General features: G+C 50.4%; 1 protein-coding gene across 5 annotated transcripts in view; it reads left to right on the top strand.

Moving 5' to 3' along the window:
* Positions 1–20,092, top strand: part of LOC132468221 (intermembrane lipid transfer protein VPS13B-like) — a 325,476-nt gene that overhangs the window by 229,345 nt on the left and 76,039 nt on the right. For all 5 annotated transcript variants that reach the window (XM_060065938.1, XM_060065939.1, XM_060065937.1 and 2 more), the window contains exons 38-40: positions 6,427–6,861; positions 17,421–17,623; positions 19,005–19,230. In XM_060065938.1, coding sequence (XP_059921921.1) covers positions 6,427–6,861; positions 17,421–17,623; positions 19,005–19,230 — 864 coding nt within the window. The remainder of the gene's footprint in view (positions 1–6,426; positions 6,862–17,420; positions 17,624–19,004; positions 19,231–20,092) is intronic.

Genomic DNA, 20,092 nt, shown 5'->3' with positions numbered 1-20,092 from the left:
CAAATGGACACACACACACACTCACACGACTACTCTTTAGGAAGGAGGAGTTGAGATGGACTCAGTGAGCTTGTTGTCTCGTTAGATGGCTCCTGCCTGGAGGGGATTGTCTTTCCTATCCGGGGGCGACAGAGTGAGGAGGTGGAGACGGCAGGAGGATCAAAGTTTATTCACCAGCCTTGGGGAAGAGGCTCACACTGCTCTAACCCCAGGGCCTGGAAATATGGCCAATCATTTCCACAGACACCGTGTCAGAAATGGTATGGAAACGGTTATTAAATGCTAATTAGTTATGTGAGGTGTGGCCACCTGTGTGTATGCATGTGTGCACCATGTGACGACGGCGTACGTGTTATTTGCGGGCGGCTTCTAGTTGGAGTTGACCACATTTCACATTCGACGGGCCTCACCGCGGCCCAGGCGCAGAGCGCAGTGGCGTGTTTACAACAATGTGCTTACAATTTGAACAGCGTCTCGCTGAGCGCACAACAAGACCAATCAGAGAAGCCCTTCCCAAGGATGCCTCGTTGGGAAGCTGTCCCAGCTTGTGTGTGTGTGTGCTGTAAACTCGATGAGGTCTTAACACTGAGCTGTCACTCACTAACCACTCCACGCACACGCAAAGACACACAAAGACACACACACACATGCAAATACACAGATGTACCCCTGAACACACACACACACATACACACAGCGTACATATATGTATGCAAACACCCCCAAAAAAGAACATACCCACATGCATGCGTGTAGATCTATACATGATGTATAAACACATCAACCCACCGCAGCCTCCCTACGGTTCATGCTAGAACGCTAGCAGATGTCAGTTGTTTTAGCATCCGGAAGGTCGCAGGCTCAAGGCTTGACCATCAACTGCACATGCACACGCACACACACACACACACACACACACCACATACTGTCTCTCCCCCCCTACACACACACACACACACACATTCACTTTCTTTCCCGCGACTAAGTTCTTCCCCCAGCTCCTTCTGGGTCAGCCAGCCCTTCCAGCGATGTCAGCGCTCCCACTTGCGGAAGGCGAGCGGCCACGTCTCCCTCTCCCTCTCCCTCTCTGTCTCTCTATCTCTCTCTCCCTCTGTCTATATCCCTCTCTCTTACTTGCTCTCCCTCTGTCTCTATCGCTCTCTTGCTCTCTCTGTATCCCTCTACTTCTTTCCCCCTCTTTCTCTCACTCTCTCTCTCTCTCTCCCCCTCTCTGTGTCTCTATCTCACTCTCTCCTTCTCTCTCCACTTAGCCCCGCGCGGGGCGGGGGCGAGCGCTGCAGGTGATAGATTAGCCTGAACAAATTGGACGCATTACCCTGTGGGTTCCCTGGATCCCGTCAACGGCAAGGCGGCGCAGAAACGTTGTCAGTTACTGTATACAAGCCGTGGCCCCGCCGACCGTCCCTAACCACGGGCTAATGTGAGGCAGATGGCACCCCCCTCACCCAACCCACCGCCACCTCACCCCCCCCCCCCCCCCCAACCCAGTCCCGCGACACCAGCCTCACCTGCCGGGGGGCCTTTGTGTTATTTAGACCCGTGGCATTGGGAAAGGAATAGGGAAAATAACCCCAAGGACGTGACTGCACTCCGGGAAAACACAGACGCACACATACCCACCCACCCACCAACACACACACACACACCAACACACACACACACACACACACCAGTAAAGACACACACACAGGCAGGCAGATGCGTAGGTGCCCCGTGTAATTTGAGGCATTGACACCTGTGTTTGACACTGGCAGCACGGTGTCAAGAGTCAGGCAGGAGGGCGCTGGGGAGGAGGAGGCAGCGATGCAGGGCGGCAATGAAAACAGTGATGGTGTGTCTCTCTCTCTCTCTCTCTCTCTCTCTCGCTCTCTCAGAAAAATATACATTGATGCAGGTTCAAAGCAGGGACAGCGTCACACAATGACCCAGTTTTTATTCTCCACAATAAGCAAAATATGAAGCATATTGAATGTGTGTGTGTGCATGCGTGTGCGTGCTTGCGTGTGTGTGTGTGTCAGCCCCGCCTCACCCGGTGCTAATGGAGGCTGACACCTGAGAGGGGCCTGTCTGCAGCCTGTTCACATTAGGGCCCGCTCCACAGAGGTTCCTCAGAGGCATTCAAACCCCAACACCAACCTGCCACCCCACCTCCACCTCCACCCTGCACCCTGCCCCCCCCCCCGCCTCCCCTCAGACCCACCAGCTACAGGTTAGGGTAACCCTTCATCCCGCTCTGGAAGCCAAAGGGTTTGTTATAATAACACTGGTCCCCTCCCTGTGTGTGTGTGTGTGTGTGTGTGTGTGTGTGTGTGTGTGTGTGTGTGTGTGTGTGTGTGTGTGTGTGTGTCTTCATATATGCGTGTGTGGGTGTCAGTGTCTCTGGGTCTCTGAGTGTGAAATGTTGCCATTCGTGAAAAGGGCTCCCTTTGATATTCCAGGCCTGGTAATAAATAGAGCCGACTCCCGTTTCTTGTGATCCTCTCCCCTCTTTATTTAACCCCTCCATCCACAACCCGTGCCCACCTGAGTCTCTTGTGTGGAGCCACGTTGAAAGCGCACTGCTAGAGAGGTACTTTAGTAGGTGTTGCAGGTAATCCTATGTAGTCTGGAAATGGTTTAGTGCTTAAAAGAAAGAGAGAGAGAGAGAGAGAGAGAGAGAGAGAGAGAGAGAGAGAGAGATAGACCAAAGAACAGAGTTAAGTCAGTGGTTGGGGAGAGAGATCGCTAGTTTCACGTTATAGTTCCACCACGTCAAAATACGAATTTGTAGGTTTGCCTGTCAGACGTATAAGTCGGTCATGGCTTGTAAATAGTTGGTGTCGCTCCGTATTCGTTTTGTTTTTTTTGTTCCTGCTGTTATGAGGTTTAAGGTTTCCTCTCTCTGTCGCTACACGGCCTGGATACTAAAACCTCATGGAAACATCATTATAAGGGCTGTATCACAAGTACACACAAACACACACACACACACACACACACACACACACACACATACACGCACACAGGCGTACAGTCCTCAGCGAAGGCTAATGCAGGACAGGATAGCCGGGATCGGGTAGTGGTGCAGTGGTTTGGGGAGGGGGGGGGGGGGGGCTGACTGGGATGTACGTGAATTGGGCTGCACAATGATCTGCTGTTGTTTTATTGGAGACCTGTGAAAGAGTCATCCTTTGACACCGATCCACACGAGTAAAAAAAAACCCTAGAAGAATAGGGGAAGGGAGGGAAGTGGCGATGCGCTCCGTTGGCTGCTCTCGGGATCCAGGAGAGGGGGCAAACCGTACGGATGGGGCCTGGGAAAGAGGAGGGCATGCTGGGGACAGCGCGGCCACTGTGTCTGCCTGTTTGACTCAGCGTTGGGAGTTCCCTGACAGTTCAGACCGCTTCGATGCGGATATACTCCATCCGCCCTGTCATTTTCGGTTTATGGGCTGGCAGATTCAGTAAAATCAGCCGTTGAGACAGGATTTGTTTTGTTTAACAGGTGACTAGTGCCGCTTCTGTGCTGCACTGCTGCACCTGATTGAACTTGGTCATTGAAAATTAATGTTAAACTGCCTACCTTATTTTATGAATGCATTATTGCACTCATGGTTACATGCTTAACTACATTTGGTTGTCTGGTACTTGCAGTTGTTCAATGCGGATGAAGTTGAAACTAATCTAATATAATTTGAAAGACATTCTTTTATAAAATTAATTATACATTTCCTATCAGCCACTTTTATCGGTCAAGTCTCATGAGATTAATTATTACAATGCTTTTATCCTTGTCAAGTGCTGTTTTAAGGTTATTATTATATCTGGGTATAGTGAATTCAACGAAGAAAGGGAAAGTCGCAGAATTCCTCGTCAGTATTAAAGACACGTTTCCTAGCGAACGTCACTCTTGCCTGAAGGAAGGATTAGTGTAGGCTGCACAACGTTCTCCCCAAGTAGGGGTTAAATATGTAAATTGTGTAGTCAGATTTGTGTTGGTGTGAGTGTGTCGGGGTTCTGCTAGGTTAAGCAGGTAAAAAGTTGTGTGTGTGTGCGTGCCTGTGTATGTGTGTCTGTGTGTGTCAAGGTTCTGACATGTTAAGCAGGTAATAAGTTGCACAACCCGGCGCAGGTCATGGAAGGCCCGGGAATGCAGAGAGAGAATACAACAGAACCCCCACCCTCTCCCTAATCAGGACCAGCACACTAGGTCCACACCGAGAGCCAGCCCGCCCCCCCCCCCCCATCCCCCACCCTGACCCCAGCTAGTCCAAGGAGATCAGAACCAGCTTTAGCATCGATGGAGGAGGAGGGAGGGGAAGGAGAGAGAGACCAGAGTTAAGTCAGTGGCTGGGGGCGGGGGAGGGGGGGGTGGAAGGTTATTAATTCCAGCACTGGAGAGCTTCCCGTTGATAAGTCAACTGGAAATGATAAGCCACACTGCACACACTCCGCACTGCACAACCCCTCTCCCCACCAACCCCTGAACCACGCGCCGCACTTCCACCGGATTAGGTCCGGAAAGCCTACCTTGGGCTAGGAGAAGAAGTGTGTGTGTGCGAGTACATGTGCATGCACCTATGTGTTTGTACGAGCTCGTGTGTGTGTTTCTCTGTGAGTGTGTCTGTTTGGCTGTGTGTGCGTGCGCGTGTATGGGTGTGGGCGCACCGGACCCCCGGCTCTGCTACCTGGGAGAAGATGGGAAGGAGGGTGCTTTTGGGTTGGTATGGTCTGGGTGGTGTTCCAGGGGGCGGGGGGGGGGGGGGGGGGGGGGGTGGCTGGGGAATAGGACTAAAGCTCTTAAAGCCCTCTAAACACAGGCTCCTTGATGAGAGCATGAAGACCAGCTGCACTTGCTCCCTTCTCCATCACCACCACCACCAACACCGCTACACCAGCAAGTGGAAAACGGGGGTCATGGAAGCGATGTAAGGCTCCGTGGTGCCTCTGCCTCAGCAGATCCCAACCGAGTGTTTGACGGGCCGACTCCAAGTAGGAGTGCAGTTTGAAGAGGGAGAAAAGGAGTAGCGAAAGAAGAGGGGAGGGAGGCAGATAAAACGGGAGAAGGGCTAAGCATTCTGGGATTAATGCGGCTGGCACGGAGGAGAGATCGTAATCGGCTGTTCAGTCGTGTCACGGTAGAGGGTCACAGCAAGACGGACGGAAAGGAACCGCGCGCGTGCGTGCGTGCGTGCGTGCGTGTGTGTGTGTGTGACGATAGGCTCCCTCTGTGAGCGACGAGTGCTCCCGCAGCTGCGCTCTTTTCAGCGGAGTCTTGCATGCAAAGCACTCCCCTTTTTGATCGACAGGGGGGACTTCAAAGTGTGATGTATGAGACGTGGTACCCAGGCAGCGCTGCATATGTTGCAGCGCTATAAAGGGCTCTCACATGCCAGGGTGCAACAACTCCGCTGTGCCCGTACTCCATCTCTGACTACAATCACTTATTTCCTGTTTATCCAGGGTAACCAATTGGAAAAAGCTTGTCATAAAAAGCCTGGTTTCTGATCTACGCTATATTCAGCCTTTTTTTTCTCCCTGTCTTTTCCCTCCGCTTCATTTTAGTCAAGCTGTCGTAGTTTACGAGGGTCTGGCTTTTTCCTGACAAAGGTTTTTAACAGTCTGTCGTTGTTACGACCTTCATAGGAACCAGATCGGAGATTAATATCCCTATCATGGATAGAAATATATATATTTAATATCCCTATCAGGAAGCAGGATGCTAGCACTGCGGTACTCTGTCATCCCTGCACAGCGCTTTCTGTCCATAGCTTCCTCTTTGTACCTTTAAGTCTTGTTAGGTTGCTTCTGATCGGCTGCCCAAAGGCTTTCCACTGGCTTTCCTCTGGCTTTCCAGTCTTATTAAATGTTTTACCACCAATTTAGGAACCCTGCAGATCTACTCTAGAGAAAACACAACTATCTGTTTTTATTGGGTTTGAATATTCATAGGTTTAAATGCATTTTGATTAATGTGGACTGTCCAGTCTGTCAATATTAGGAGCTTTCAGAAAAAGCCTGGAAGCCTGAAAATTCCACCCACCGTGCTTGTCAGAGCATCCTCTTGTGGATTTCCAGTGGTGCCGGTTTGACAGAGCCAACTGCTGGTAGTTTCCACTTCCTCGTATGACCGGGAAAAAAAGCTCTGAGGGATGAAGTTACTTGCGTCACCTGCAACTTTTATGATCTATCTATTATATATGATGGATGGTGATAAGTTAACATTGGTCCTTTACTTTATTACCATTGGTAATACTGTGGAACTTGGAAAAAGCCACGTGTGGGAGTCAGCATGTTCCATAAGCTCCTCTGTCATCGTTTTTATGAACACATTGTCAACTTAAGTCATCCTAACTTCATTATTCCATTTCTACCTTTCTCCCCTCCTGCTCTCTCTTTATTCCCCCATCCATCTTCCCTCCCCAGCTGAGCTCAACCTGGAGCTCTCACGGCCCCTGAAGGTGAGCCCCACGCTGGCTAAGCTGGAGCAGGCCAAGGCCTACATGACCAGGGTCCTGCCCAACTTCTGGGCTACCGAGGGCTCGGACAAGGCCCCCTGTTCCTCCTCCTTGTCCTCCTCCTCCTCGCCTTCCCCTCTCTCGTCCCCCACCAAGAGCACCAGAGCGCCCTCCAGAACCCCCAGCACTGCCCGCTCCGCCCCCCACCAACAGGCCTCCGCCACGGGCACGGCGAGCAGCGTCCTCCGTGCCCCGGCGGTGCCCTTCCACAAGGTGTCCCTCCGGACTGGCCAGATCGTGGTTGCCATGGAGACGGAATCCCACGCCATGAAGCCCAGCGTGACGGTGTCGGTGTCGGCCATGACGGCCAGTCTGAACATGAAGCCTGGTTCCAGGATGGAAGGTGAGTTGTATGGATGAACCATCGTATATGTATCTTGTTGGTTGACTTTGAAATATGGATTGTAATAATGCAGTGCACCCCAAGTTATTAGTTGCCTTATATGTATATGGCCTCCCGTTGGATTGACAACTTCAGATGTTTTATGACACAATATAATTTTAAGGTTTCACAGGACACATAAAGGTCCTGTGTAGGCAAACTGCCTAATGATTCATAGTTATATGCAAGGCCTAGTCCCTTGTGTTACGCGATGCACATACATTCACAGGGACTTGGAGTTTACAGGCCTGCATTTTAGTTAAAATAATGTCTGGGAGGCTTTCAACATTTTTTGTTGTAGCATTATTGCCCAGTCCATATACAGGATAAAAAATTCAACATTCCCTAAGCCCACTGTAGAAAACACAAAGCCTTTAGTTTTGCTATTGTTGAAAATAAGATCCCATTCCACAAACTTAACCGCACGGTTAATGGTCAAGCCACCGCTTTCCCCAATAACACGCTGACCTCATCTCGTTTTCCCAGTCCGCCAGGGTATTTTAATGCACGTTTGTTTGTCGTTCGGCTCACCACATGTCCGTTACTTAATGCGTGTTTGGATCGTATTTTTTTTGCTCAACTTTCCAATAGATTTAACAGTGGGCTCACGGGCCTCGAGGGTCCAAAGTCTAACCAAATGTCTTCTGAACTGACACAAGGACAGGCCACGGTGTGACCTGCCATTTTTAATTACGCCTCTCGGCTGAGATCCACTTCTGTTTTACCTCATGGGTTTGGATCCAGTGACATGTATCATTAAAAGACGGCGATCTGCTTCCTCTGGTTGCTTTGTTAATTCGTCCAAGGACGCTTCTTTCCATTTAAAACCACAATAGAAACTTCTATATTTATCTCAACCCACCGTAACGTCAGAAACAAGGCCATTACAACGGCACGCTGGCGAAGGAATGTGTTTTTGTTCGACAGATGTTCAGAGGGTCATATAAATCCGCTTTCATTAAACACATGGTTGTGTTTCTTTTTTGGTTTTACGGCAAATATTTGTTTGTTAATTTCCTTTAAACCAGTCCATCATCGTCACGGGATGCGAGGCCGTATTGCAAATCGAATCAATCAGTGGCCTCTCCCTTTCTGTCGGTTTGTTGCTCCCCTGTTCCTTCCTCATGTTTGGATCTCTGTTTCCGCCGTGCCCTCACTGATGGCCCCAACACATCCTGCTCAGGTTGTGCTGCAGCGACGGGGCTCGGCGGCCAGGCACAGAGAGAGAGAGAGAGAGGGCCCTTATCGCTGCTGCAGTAGTATCCCTTTCATCTTGCCGGCCTTGTACGCGTGCTAGCATGGCCGCAGCGGGCCAAGAACAAGACGGACTGTCAGTAAACTGTAAAGTGAGATGTTTGTGTTTCTCTTGGAACCCCGGGCTTTGATGAGGATGTGTATGTGGAGGCCATGTGGACATGTTTCTCTGTGTGAGTGCAAGTGTGAGTTTTGTGTGCGTGTCCACATCCATGCATGCATGTGTGTGTAACTGTGTATGTATGTCAGAGTTTTTTTTTTTTTTCCATGTCGATAAGCGCCCAACCCGAGACCCTATGTCAACACCTTCTAGCCTCCAGGATGCTTCCTCGGTTCGCTACGGCTAATGCTAACATAAACCAACACACGTCGGACGGCTCTTCTGGCCTTTGGCTCCGGCTATGATGGTTTAAGGTCCAGTCGCTCCCAAGAGGAACACCAGGATCAGGTGGGCAGAGCATCCTGACGACCACGTTTTGGGCGGGGGGGGGGGGTTGGAGAGATGAAACGGGGATAGGGGGATGGGGGGTTAAGGACCGGAGAGAAACGGGGATAAGACAACGGAGGGGCTAGGGCCAGACTCCCGGAGCGCAGCCCATCTGCTCCACAGATGTGGTTATATAGGGTTACTCCAGATAAAGTGATTGTCGAGATTTTTAATTAAAACCTCAAACAATTTGCACTTTGTTTACCCGAATCGGCATAACTGCACGGTGAGACAATGCTCCGCGCCGCGCGCCCCTCGCCAGCGCTCGCACCGCTCCGGGCCCGCCAGCGTTTGATGTGTCGACTCCAACAAACGCAGTCGGAAAACACAGAGCGAAGGAACGTAATGGAAAAAGCAAATATACTTTCAGAGGCAATTGTAGAGATATGAAAGTTGACCCTGCGTATCTTCCCCCTCCCCCCCCCACCCCACCCCCACCGATGCAACATTGTGTCTCGTTTCACTTTGTGATTGTGATTCCTCGTTTCGCCGGCACCGCCGCCTCTCTGTAGAGAAAACGTAAGGCCGGCAGAAACGCAGTCGAGCGGCTTCCTTTCTCGTGTTTATTAAACAGAGCGAGTGTGGATTATGGTGGCGCAAACACGCGCCTCGCTGTACTGTTCTCCCTGTGATTGCCAGCACCTTGAAACTAAGCCACCGCTGCACACAGGATATTACGTCCTGATTGGACGCACACACGCCCTGAGGTGTTTGTGGGTGTTTGTGTGCGCACGCACTCACACACTCACACACCTCAGGGCCCTGGAACGTGCCAATACGATATGAGTATCTGCTCTGCAACAACTTATTGCAAAAGCCGCTCTGAAAGCGATGCTGTCATGTCGTGTGACAACGGCATGCTGTCAACATGTTTCCTCCAGCCACCGTCACACAGCCCTCAGCCTTCCCTCGGACGCCCTCTACAGAGGGGGATCTGGTGCTGCCCTGGAGAGGCCTGGTGGTGCTTTGGTTAGCCGCGGCCCCATTGGCACTAATGCACCTGTAAACGATACGCGTGCACTGCCAAATATATTTCAGAATAGCTTTTCCTTCCTTTTTTTTTTTTCCTTACTTTCTTCCTACTCCTGCAGTTTTCATATTTTTCATCCACAGCTTGTTTATTTAGATAGAAAATTCTTATTTTCGCACCCGAGGCTCTTAATAGGCCCTCTACTGTAGATCTTTGTCACAGCGTGACATGCGTCTCTCTCTCGTTCTCTCTTACTCTCTGTCTCTCTCTTACTCTCTGTCTCTCTCTCCCTCTCTGTCCATCTCTCTCTCTCCCTCTCTCTCTCTCTCTCCCCGTGTCTCTCTCTCTCCCCGTGTCTCTCTCTCTCTCTCTCTCTCTCTCTCTCTCTCTCTCTCCCTCTCTCTCTCTCTCTCTCTCTCTCTTCCTCTCCCTCTCCCTCTCCGCCTCTCTCTCCCTCTCCCTCTCCGCCTCTCTCCCTCTCCCTCTCCCTCCCCGTGTCTGTCTCTGTGTCTCTCTGCCGCCCCTGCTACCCCGGGGAGGTTCTCAGTTAGAGTGTTTCCAGATTGGCTGCCATGGCGCGCGAGACAAACAGCCTGAGATTACGCAGCCTGATCTCCCGGTGACAACAGACCTCTCTGGGCCTGCCGCCGTCCTGCGCTCCAACGCCTCCCATCACTCACCACGCGCTCCCCTCTCAAGCCCGCTGTCCCCGTACCCCTGAAAGCAGATATCTCGGCACGATAAAGGGCCCGGGGTTCCCCCTTTCTGTTAGGTCAAGCGCCGCGGCCGGCGTAATAAGTCAGCGTGGATGACCCCCCTGGGAGCGGTCGATGCATGAGAGATGTGAGACAGGAGAATGTAGTACCACGACTACTACTGCTGCGGCCGCTGCCGCTGCTGTTTCTGTAGCGCTGCGGGCCTCTTCCGATGGCAGGTTGAGATTAATGAAGCCTCACGGGACCTGTGGCATCACAGGGGCCAGGAGAATAGCCGGAGGAAGAGGAGGAGCAGGGGAAAGAGGAGGCAGATGAGGAGCAGGAGGAAGAGGTGGAGCAGCAGGGGGAGGAGTGGGATGGGGAGGAGGAGGCAGAGGATGATGATGAGGAGGAGTAGGTGCAGGCTGAGAAGGGGGAGGAGAGGTGGAGACAAGGGGCATGGAAGATTGGGTTGATGGAATATAATTATGAAGGAAAACAAGGGAACCGAGAGAAGCAGGGGGGAGTGGGGGGGAATGACAGGAATAGATCGGAGAAAGGTCGGGAAGGGTGAGCAGTGGAGCACAGAGAAAATTAAATCTGCGGTAAAAAAAAATAAAAAGAGTGGTCGCGAAGTTGATGAATGGCCAGACATGGGAACAGCAACAGAGAAGTATGTTCTGCGGGTCCAGGAGTACCAGAGAGGAAACGGAGGCAGAGGCGAGGGAGATAAAGTAAGCGGCAACGTGTCAAATAGTGAAAACATCAAGAGGCGGAGTAATGGATGATCCTGAGGCGAGCAGACGCCCAACAGGACTCATTCAGAGCCCCGAGTGCCTCCGCCGCCATCTTTCCTCCTCAGCTGTGGATGTCTGCAGTGAGACGGGGTGAAGACCCCCATATCCCCCTGCGCAGCGCCCAGGGACCCTCTGGGGTTCTGTACCTAGTCATGTCAGCCCCCAGTAACCCCCGCCCTCTCTGCCAGGGGACAAGATGGAGAGAGGTGGGGATTAGGTTGACAGTGAGGTGTGTTACCAGATCCTGTGTTAATGAAAAGCAAGTGGAGGACCCCGCATTCTTACCTCAACCACCCCCCCCCCCCCCCCCCCCCAAACCCCCCACCCCAAGGCAGGGGGGCACCTACAGTTCAGTGGGAGAGAGCGGGAGCAGGGAGGGAGTGTGAGAGAGAGAACAGATGTTCCGAGAGTCCATGAAACAAGACCCTCCGTAATCTCCAGGCTCTCTGTCTGACTGCCCAGGCAGCAGCAGCCCCTGGTAGTCTTGGAACACACTCACACACACACATGCAGACACATACACACACACACACACACACACACACATGACGACAAACACACACACATTGACACACGTGCGATCACATTGACACATATATTCACACAAACACATTGACAAATATACACACACACACCTACGTGCATACACACACACATGCACACACAAACACAAAGATACATATAGACACACACACACAAAAATACCTATACACACACACTCGCACATACACAAATACACACACACCTACACGAAGACAGGCACACACACACATACACAAGCAGCTTTATAAGGATGCATACTGAACCCTGAACCTCACTGATCTTCTAAACATAGAGTACACATGCATGCATCTTCCATGTCCATATACACACGTATTCATATCACTCATTATGATTTCTTATATTTAAACATGGAATCGCATCTCCATGTGCTTACATAGACGTCTCTTGTACATCAAATGTATCGGAAGCATACAGGTCACACACACACACACACACACACACACACACACACACACACACACACACACACACACACACACACACACACACACACACGCAGAAGCCCACATCTGCCCACTGCCTAGCCCTTTTGGAAGCATCTTGGCGCTCCATCTTGGTGCTTTAGTCAGCTAGACCCGTAAAGGGAAACTTCTACCCGTGGAACAACGTGAAAGCCACACATTAATTACGAAATCATTTTTAAAAAAAATTCTCCCCTTGTTTTGTTTCCCTGGTTGATTTCTGAATTAGGATCACGTCAGTTTGTTTGGTTTGCAGAACTTAAGCCACTCTTACGCCGTCAATCAAATCGGCTTGTTTCAATAGTGCCGGGGAAGCCTAGACGAAACATGAAAAGGTTTCGATTGGTTGAGCTATGATCCCCGCTGTGATCTGACCATCTAAACCTGCCATTATGCTGTTTTCACTGCATTAATATAAACAGTTATGTCATGCGGAGAAGGCTGAAGGAAATCTGTTGTTGGCTACATGCTGGTGCTATCCCAGTATGTTCCCGGTGGCTAGGCCGATACACTGATGTAATTGGTGGAAAGAGAACCGGTAACCTGGGCATATTAAGGAGGTACGGCTCGCGCAGTAAGAACAGATAAGTGAAGTAGAGTGTCAACGTTTTTTCCCTCCAGAGGACTTCCTTAAACCTGCGCTGTGCAGTTGTTTCTCTGCAGTCATCATTTTTGAGGGAAATTGGTTTATATTACATATAATAACAATAATAACGCTGCTTCGATGCGCTTGGCCATATAAAACATAGAGGGGCTTTACGTCAATTACCAAGGTTGTCGAACGATTTTCCCCGCCATTGTTTTCCACAGACCAAATTGATTTAGAGAGAGAACAGATCCCGGGGGTTGATTTAGATTCAGACGACGAGGCGATGTGTTTTTTATTGTTTAAACACTCATAACTCCTGCTCATTTAGTACAAAAGTGACGGCCGCCGTAAAGAACATTGAGTCACCGTTCTCAAGGAGCTTATTTACTTTTCCTATTTCCCCGTGTCGTCTCGTAGTCTCTTGCTACTGACAATGATAAACAGCGGCACCCCAGGGGCGTCACTTCTCAAGCCTTCCCGCACGTCATGCTGCAAACAAGTCAGGGATTTACTTTCAAACACGCTCCGCAGAAATGCTTTAGAAATACGCACTCCTGAAGCTGTCTCCTCCCGCAGACATCACTCACTGCTGTGGCGCGACCGTCGCTGCCTCCCCTGGGCTCCCCTCCATGTGCATCTTATCAGCTCCCTACGGGTTATTTTTAACCGCTTCTGGGTGACGCACTCACAAACACACAGACACACACACACACACAAAGATACATGCATTACACACACACATCCAGCCCCTCTGAACGGTGGGGCCCAGGCCAACCCAACGCTCCTCTGTAGCGCTCCTGTGGTGAGAGAGTGGTGGCGTTCTAGCTGCGGTAAGTGACAGTATATTACGTCTATTAGCCACGCCATCCGAGACCCTCCCCCCCTCACGGGACAGAGGCGGAGGTGGGTGGGGGGGCGAGGGGACCAGTTAGGTAACCACTCCTTTTAGGGTGCTTCTAATTGATAACAGCGAGTGGCGATGCATAAATCAGCCTAGCCGTGGTCAGATGGCGTCTGCCGGGGAGAAGCCAGCACCGTAAATCAAGCTTCTCTTCCCCTTATCTCCTCCCCGGCGGGTTGCTTGTATCGGGGCTGCGGCAAACGGTTCCATCCGACCCAGCAAACCCATGACCGCGTCGGAAGGGGGATGCAGTCAGCCTGTGTGTGTGTGTGTGTGTGTGTGTGCGTGTGCGTGTGTGTGTGTGTGTGTGTGTGTGTGTGTGTGTGTGTGTGTGTGTGTGTGTGTGTGTGTGTGTGAAGGGGATTTACGTGTACATGCATAGGTTTGATGGGGGGGGGGGTGCGGTTTTGTGTGTGTGGTAGGCACAGATTTTTTCTGTGAGCTATTTTTTTTTGTAGCAAAGGTCATGAAGACCTGTTCTGTGTGTATCTAGGACACAGTACATGTTTGTCACCAACACATCCCAATTCATTCCAGGTTCACAGAGCATCCATTCACTAAATGCACACACATAGACATGTGCTATTATGTTTTCTGTGTTTCCCCTTTCTTGTGAAATTAGGTGAAATGTTGGATCTAGTTTGTGTCAATATCGATGTTTGTATGGGAGTGTGGCTTTGCTTACCCAGATGGGGTGTTTTTAAATCCAGTGATATATTTCATTGGATCCCAGAGAGACACTTTTGTTAAAACCTGACTCATAAAGGGCTGACTATCCAGCCCACCTTGGAGAAAACAGCTGTCCATTTCTGCAGTTTGAGCTGTGTGTGCGTGCAATGCATGCGTGAGTATGTGAGTGATTATATGTCTTTTCCATATGAGTCGACTGCATTGTTGTGGCATTTGTATCACATTCTTGTCTGTCCCTGTTTCACGCCATTACATCTCTAGTTTCAGCAAATCAGCAAATATTTGCCAGTCTACATGGCATGCATGGGGTGTGTGTGTGTGTGCGTGCGTGCGTGCGTGCGTGCGTGCGTGCGTGGGGCGTAGCTACTTTAATCCATCCATGCAAGATTCCACCCAACTCAGAATCCTTCCCTATTCTCTACTGCTACTGGTGTCCCCGCCATGCTTTCCCTTCTAGCATGATGTCACCCTCTCTGTGTTTCACTGTCTGTCCTTCTTTCTTTTTACCCTGCTCGGTACCTGCACTCCGTTCACCACTCACCACTCACGTCTGAACTTCTCTCAGGCAGCCCTTCTGGCAGAATCACAAATGATTGCACTGCGCACGCACCAACCCACACTCGCATCCACTCGACGCGCAGTGTAAGTCAGTGAGCATCCCTCCCCACTCTGAGGACCTCATGCCTGTCCCTTAGCTGCACGTCACGGCTCAGCCACGCACCGTCACAGGGCCCCCCGGAGCCCTTGGCCCTCAGTAGGTCACAGGAGAACACAGGGTCGAGCGGGATGACGAGGAGAAGACAGAGGGACAAAATAAACACAATGAGAGGAGGAGATGATCGATTTTTCCCCGTTTCCTCCGCCTGGCGCGGTCCCTCTGTCTCTCTGCCCCGACGATAGTGTTGGCCCAGATGGATGCTGATTCTGAGTGAGGGGGAAAACAGGGGAATACCCCGCCATTAAAGCACTCAGAATTAGGGTGTTCATTAAGAGTGTGGTGGCTGCTGCAGCTGGAGTTTAATGCGGGGATGTTGCGGTCTGATGAACCCTAAATGATATGACGCATGGTAAGTGAGAGAGGGCTGTGATGCATGCTGTGGGCGGCTGTCTGCGCATGCATGTGTGTGTCTTTTCATGTGAGAATGTGATTACACTTGTAGATGTGCGTATGCTTATTTGCACAAATATATGACTGTACGTTTCTCTGTAAAAGATGGGGATCATAGAGATGTGTGTGGTGTAGATGTGTTATTCCACCACCATCACCCTTGGATTTTTCCCTCAGTGACGTCTGATAAATCCTGCGCACGATGAAATAACCTGGCCTCTGTGACTCAGCACTAGTCCTCAACTGCTCTCTCTCCCTGTGTTTCTGGGCCAGCGATAAACAGGTACGCTGCCAGCATTTATTGACAGTGTCGACCCAGAGAGAGATGACTCACTGCAGGGTAGGGAAGATTTATATGTGAGAGGTTCCCCACACTGAAAGCCCCCTGTCATGTTGCTGGGCCCTAGTGTCTGACTAAGAGATTCCTTTATATCTCCAGCAAGCCTAGATACCTTACTTGGAACCTCCAATCCGTGCTCTCTCTCTCACTCTCCTTCTCTATCTTGATCTATTCCTAATTTATAAAGATCGGAGCTGCAATTGCCTGTTTCTATGTTCTTACTGCACATTTGTCCTTCATTATATAATCACCAGAGAGAACCCTATGCTCAAGCCCCAGTGCCCTAGAACCATATAAAACACGTAGTCTAACATCCTCGGATGCTGGGTTTCCCAGACCGGCATCCAAGTCTTAAGGGCCATTATAAGCCTCTTCCCAGGGCATTATTAGTCACTCAGGGTAATAATGCTTCCAAATGGAGTCCTGCTGTAACTACTGTTGCCACTAATGAAGCTATAGCTCTGGATCTAGCTGACCACGAGCTGTGCAACGCCCATAGAAGGGGCTTTCAATGCAAGGATTTATGGGCCCAGTAGGCCGCCTCTTATCCCTGGACACTTGGTGACCAAGATGACGCATCTGTACTGCAAAGGGGAAGCGACAGGGAACGCTGAGCTCGTTCAGCCCTGATTAAAACTCCCATTCTTCTTGGTGAAGAAAACCGGCTGCTCAAACAACTCTTAAAGCTCACGGTGTCGATGGCCTGTGATGGCCTCTCACTGTTTCTGCTTCTCGTTCACATTAACACATTTGGTTTGTGTCACCTGTAATACAGGCCGCACATATTTTATTCCTGGAGACATTTGGGAGGTGATGTCAGCTGTCTGATGTTTCCCAGAGCTTAACTCGATAGATTAAGGTCTGGAGAGATATATGGTCTCTGTTGTGGGTGTTATGTTCTAAATTCAGGTTTAAAGAGATATATGGCCTCTCCGGTGGTGTTCGTATTTATTTGGTTCGTGTTAGGTTCTAGATTCAGGCCAGAACAGATATACTCTCTCTCTGTTAGGTGCTCGATTCAGGTTGGGACTGCTAAACTGTCTCTCTTGTGGGTTTTAGGTTCTAGATCTAGGTTGGTACATTCCTACAAATCCACACTCTCAATCCATCAAGCAGCATAGCCTAACCGTTTTACATGTGGAGTGATGGGATCCTTATCCTTGGCTTTAGACACTGAGAGGTGAAAGGAAAAAGTAGGTTCAGCCAGCGTTGCTGCAGAAACTAAACGGTCTCAGACCTCCCCCCCTGAAACAGGATGTGTCTATATTTGGAGGCCTAATGAGGGATGTATTTGTTTGTTGTGCTGCCCTGATGTCTCAAAGCCAGGTTTTTCTCCTAGCTCGGATGGGAATCATTCGGCCTGATTTGGAGGTTCACATGTGTCTCAGTAACATGTGCCTCCACAAAAAAAAACAGCGGTCGGTTTTATTTCCAAGTCTCATTGCTTTGTTTTCAAACGCATTCCTTGGTTCGAACGAACAGCGAAAGAACAATATTCACTCCTATTTATACGTCTCACACAATCCACGTACATCGCCCATCTCCCTCAATCAGAGTTGGCCATGCTAAAACAACCAGGCTCTTTCTCTATCACAGAACACCCTTTCACTCACTCACTCAGCACCACCACCACCTCCTCCTTCCCCTCTCCTCCTCCCTGCCAGACCCCATCCAGGCCGCCTCCCTGCTCCTGGAGCTCAAGGATGCGTCGGTGCGGACCGGGCTGAAGGAGCGGAGCCGTCTGCTGCTGGGCCCCTTCTCCTGCAGCGCCGCCCTGAAGGCCAACTGGTGTCGGCACAGCGGCAGCCCCGGAGCCGAGCCGGGCCCCCCCAAGGTGCTGCTGGACCTGAAGGGAGGCCTGCTGCAGGTATGGCTGAAGCTTCTCCCACTGAGCCATCATGCAGCGACCTCCTGAGCACCTGGTCAACACTGTGGCGCTTACTGTGGATGTGTTGTTGGTCTGTGTTGTCAGGGTCGCTGCTTGTAGGTTCTTTGTGTGTTACTGTTGGGGGGGGGGGGGGGGGGGGGTTAGTGTGTTGAACTTTTACACGTTTGTTACTTTTGTTTCACCTCCCAAGTCAACACGTCTATGTTAGCCTAGTTAGTAAAATGACAACATTCTCTGTTCCCATCGGGGGCACTGCATAATCGAGACCACCCATTTAAAGTGTTTGCTTGGCTGGACTTTAATTGTAAAGCCCTCGTTTTCATATTCAATTGGTGATGTCAAGCACTGGCACGCGCCAAAGACATCCTAGCCGGTCATATCCTTAAGCTCTACCGCAGCTTCAGCTAGAATGATGACACCAGGAATGACACACTGTTGTGTTCCCATGTAGCCTCGATTCACCTCTGCTGGTTAAGTAATGGAATATTATCATTCTATTACTGGAGGGGAGGCATGCTTTGTGTGCCTGGTTTTCCCCAGAGCCAACATGTTATGCAATATTCAGGCGGAAAACTTCCCTTTCCGCTTTTGTGGACTATATTATTACCGCTTCAGCGGTCAACATTACTTGAAGGGGAACCCCACAACCATTCAACACACATATGGTGTTTCACAGGTTGCCCTCATGGTCACATTTGCATGTCCATTAAGGGCGACATCACTCACAACTCAACACTTAATACGATATTGTTCATTTCCATCTGCAAACATTGCAGTTTGCGGTTCCGTACAAACCAATGGAATACCTTCCTGATACCTTTTTTTTGTGGTTCTTTTTGTTTTTGAATTGGTTTCTTTCGCTCCCTGGCTCACTTTCCAAAAACCTGCAAAAACCCCCAAATGTTCCTGTTTTGACGGTTTAGTCATAATCGGGTCTTAGGAGCGAGCGAGTGGCGGGCCGCTCCATGTGCGAAGTGTTTTTGAGTCAGATGTTCCTGGATCACAGGCCCAAACCCCAGGCAGGCCTGCTTTGATGAAGCCAGTGGAGGGGAATACCGCAGGCCAGGCCAGCATTTGAATATGCTACGTTGGGTAACATTGTGTGAGGACCGCCAGTAGGATGATGATGACCAGGGTAAACCCCACTAGCCCCAACCGGTCTTGTCTTCCTGTTGTTCTGAGCCGGAAAAAAATTAAAACCCATCATCTACCTACGTAGTCCGCCTCTTGTAATTGCCTTCTGTGTAATTCTCCTTCCCCCTCACATCCCTGACTCATACTCCGTCCATTCTTCCTTTGTCTTTCATTTGTCTCTCTTTCGTTAACCCGATCCATCCTCCCTTCTCTGCTATCTCCTCAGCTCTTCTGGGGTCAGGAGCATCTGAACTGCCTGAAGCTGGTGGAGGAGCACCTGGGGGCCTACCTTCGCCTCCAGGGATGGGGGGCGGCCGACGGCACCAGTGCCCCGGAGGGCTGGCCCCTTCCCAGCCTGCCCTCCTCGCCCTCCCACGGCAGCGACTCCCCGCGCACGGAGCACAGCTCGGACGACCTGCGCACGGGCCTGTTCCAGTACATCCAGGACTCAGGTGAGAGGACGGGGCGTACGAATGCCAGGTCGACACGGGCTTCGACTCGACGGTGTAATGAAGTTAAGGAAGTGGTTTGGCTCGGGCCCCGGTTTATACATGGTTAAAGCTTTCCCTTGAAAGGCCGTAATTCAAATGCTGTCAAAAGGCAACATTATTTGCCTTTTGGGATTATTTATGAGAATTCTTCCACTCTTCTAAGATGTACAGTGTTGCCTTTGGCATTCGCCGCATCCTCCGACATTGAAGTGTTGGCACCAACACTCTCAATGGTCATTATTTCAAACAGCTCAAATACTTCTTCAAATGGATCGTTCACGGTATAGCACAAAAAACATAAATATTAATACGAGGAGGTTTGTAAACAACCCAAAAATTATAAATTGATTGAAAAGGCCTGTCTGGTTCCACTTTGACAAACAATGTTCATTCCTCTCCCCTGTGCTTTGTGCACAACCCTCCGAGTACACACATGCACACGTTTTACACTGAGGAGAAGGCTTTTTCGTGCTGGCGGCTAACCAGCCACACACTCTCTCATCCATGGCTGGGGCTGTTTTTGTTGCGCTGCGCAGCAGGCCTTTGATGCATTTAATATGCGACTGGTGCACGAGAGTGTACAGTAGTGAACGAGAACCGAGAGGACAATCTGTCTACAACATGTTTTCACAAACGAGACGAGGCGGACAGCGGCCCTAACCTAAACGAACTACTCCATCCCAACCAGACACAGGGTGAAGGGGGAGGTCGGAGGGAAAGGAGGAAGGAAAGGAAGGAAAGAAGGAAGAGTGGACAGATGGATGGACGGATCAATCGGAAAAGGACTGAAGGAGGACATAAAGTGGAAAAGCGAGATTATTGA

Source organism: Gadus macrocephalus, chromosome 11 (assembly GCF_031168955.1).
Source record: "Gadus macrocephalus chromosome 11, ASM3116895v1".
NCBI classification, from domain to species: Eukaryota; Metazoa; Chordata; class Actinopteri; order Gadiformes; family Gadidae; genus Gadus; species Gadus macrocephalus.
The sequence above is the reverse complement of the archived record's forward strand: the minus strand, read 5'-3'. Positions and strand labels throughout refer to the sequence as shown.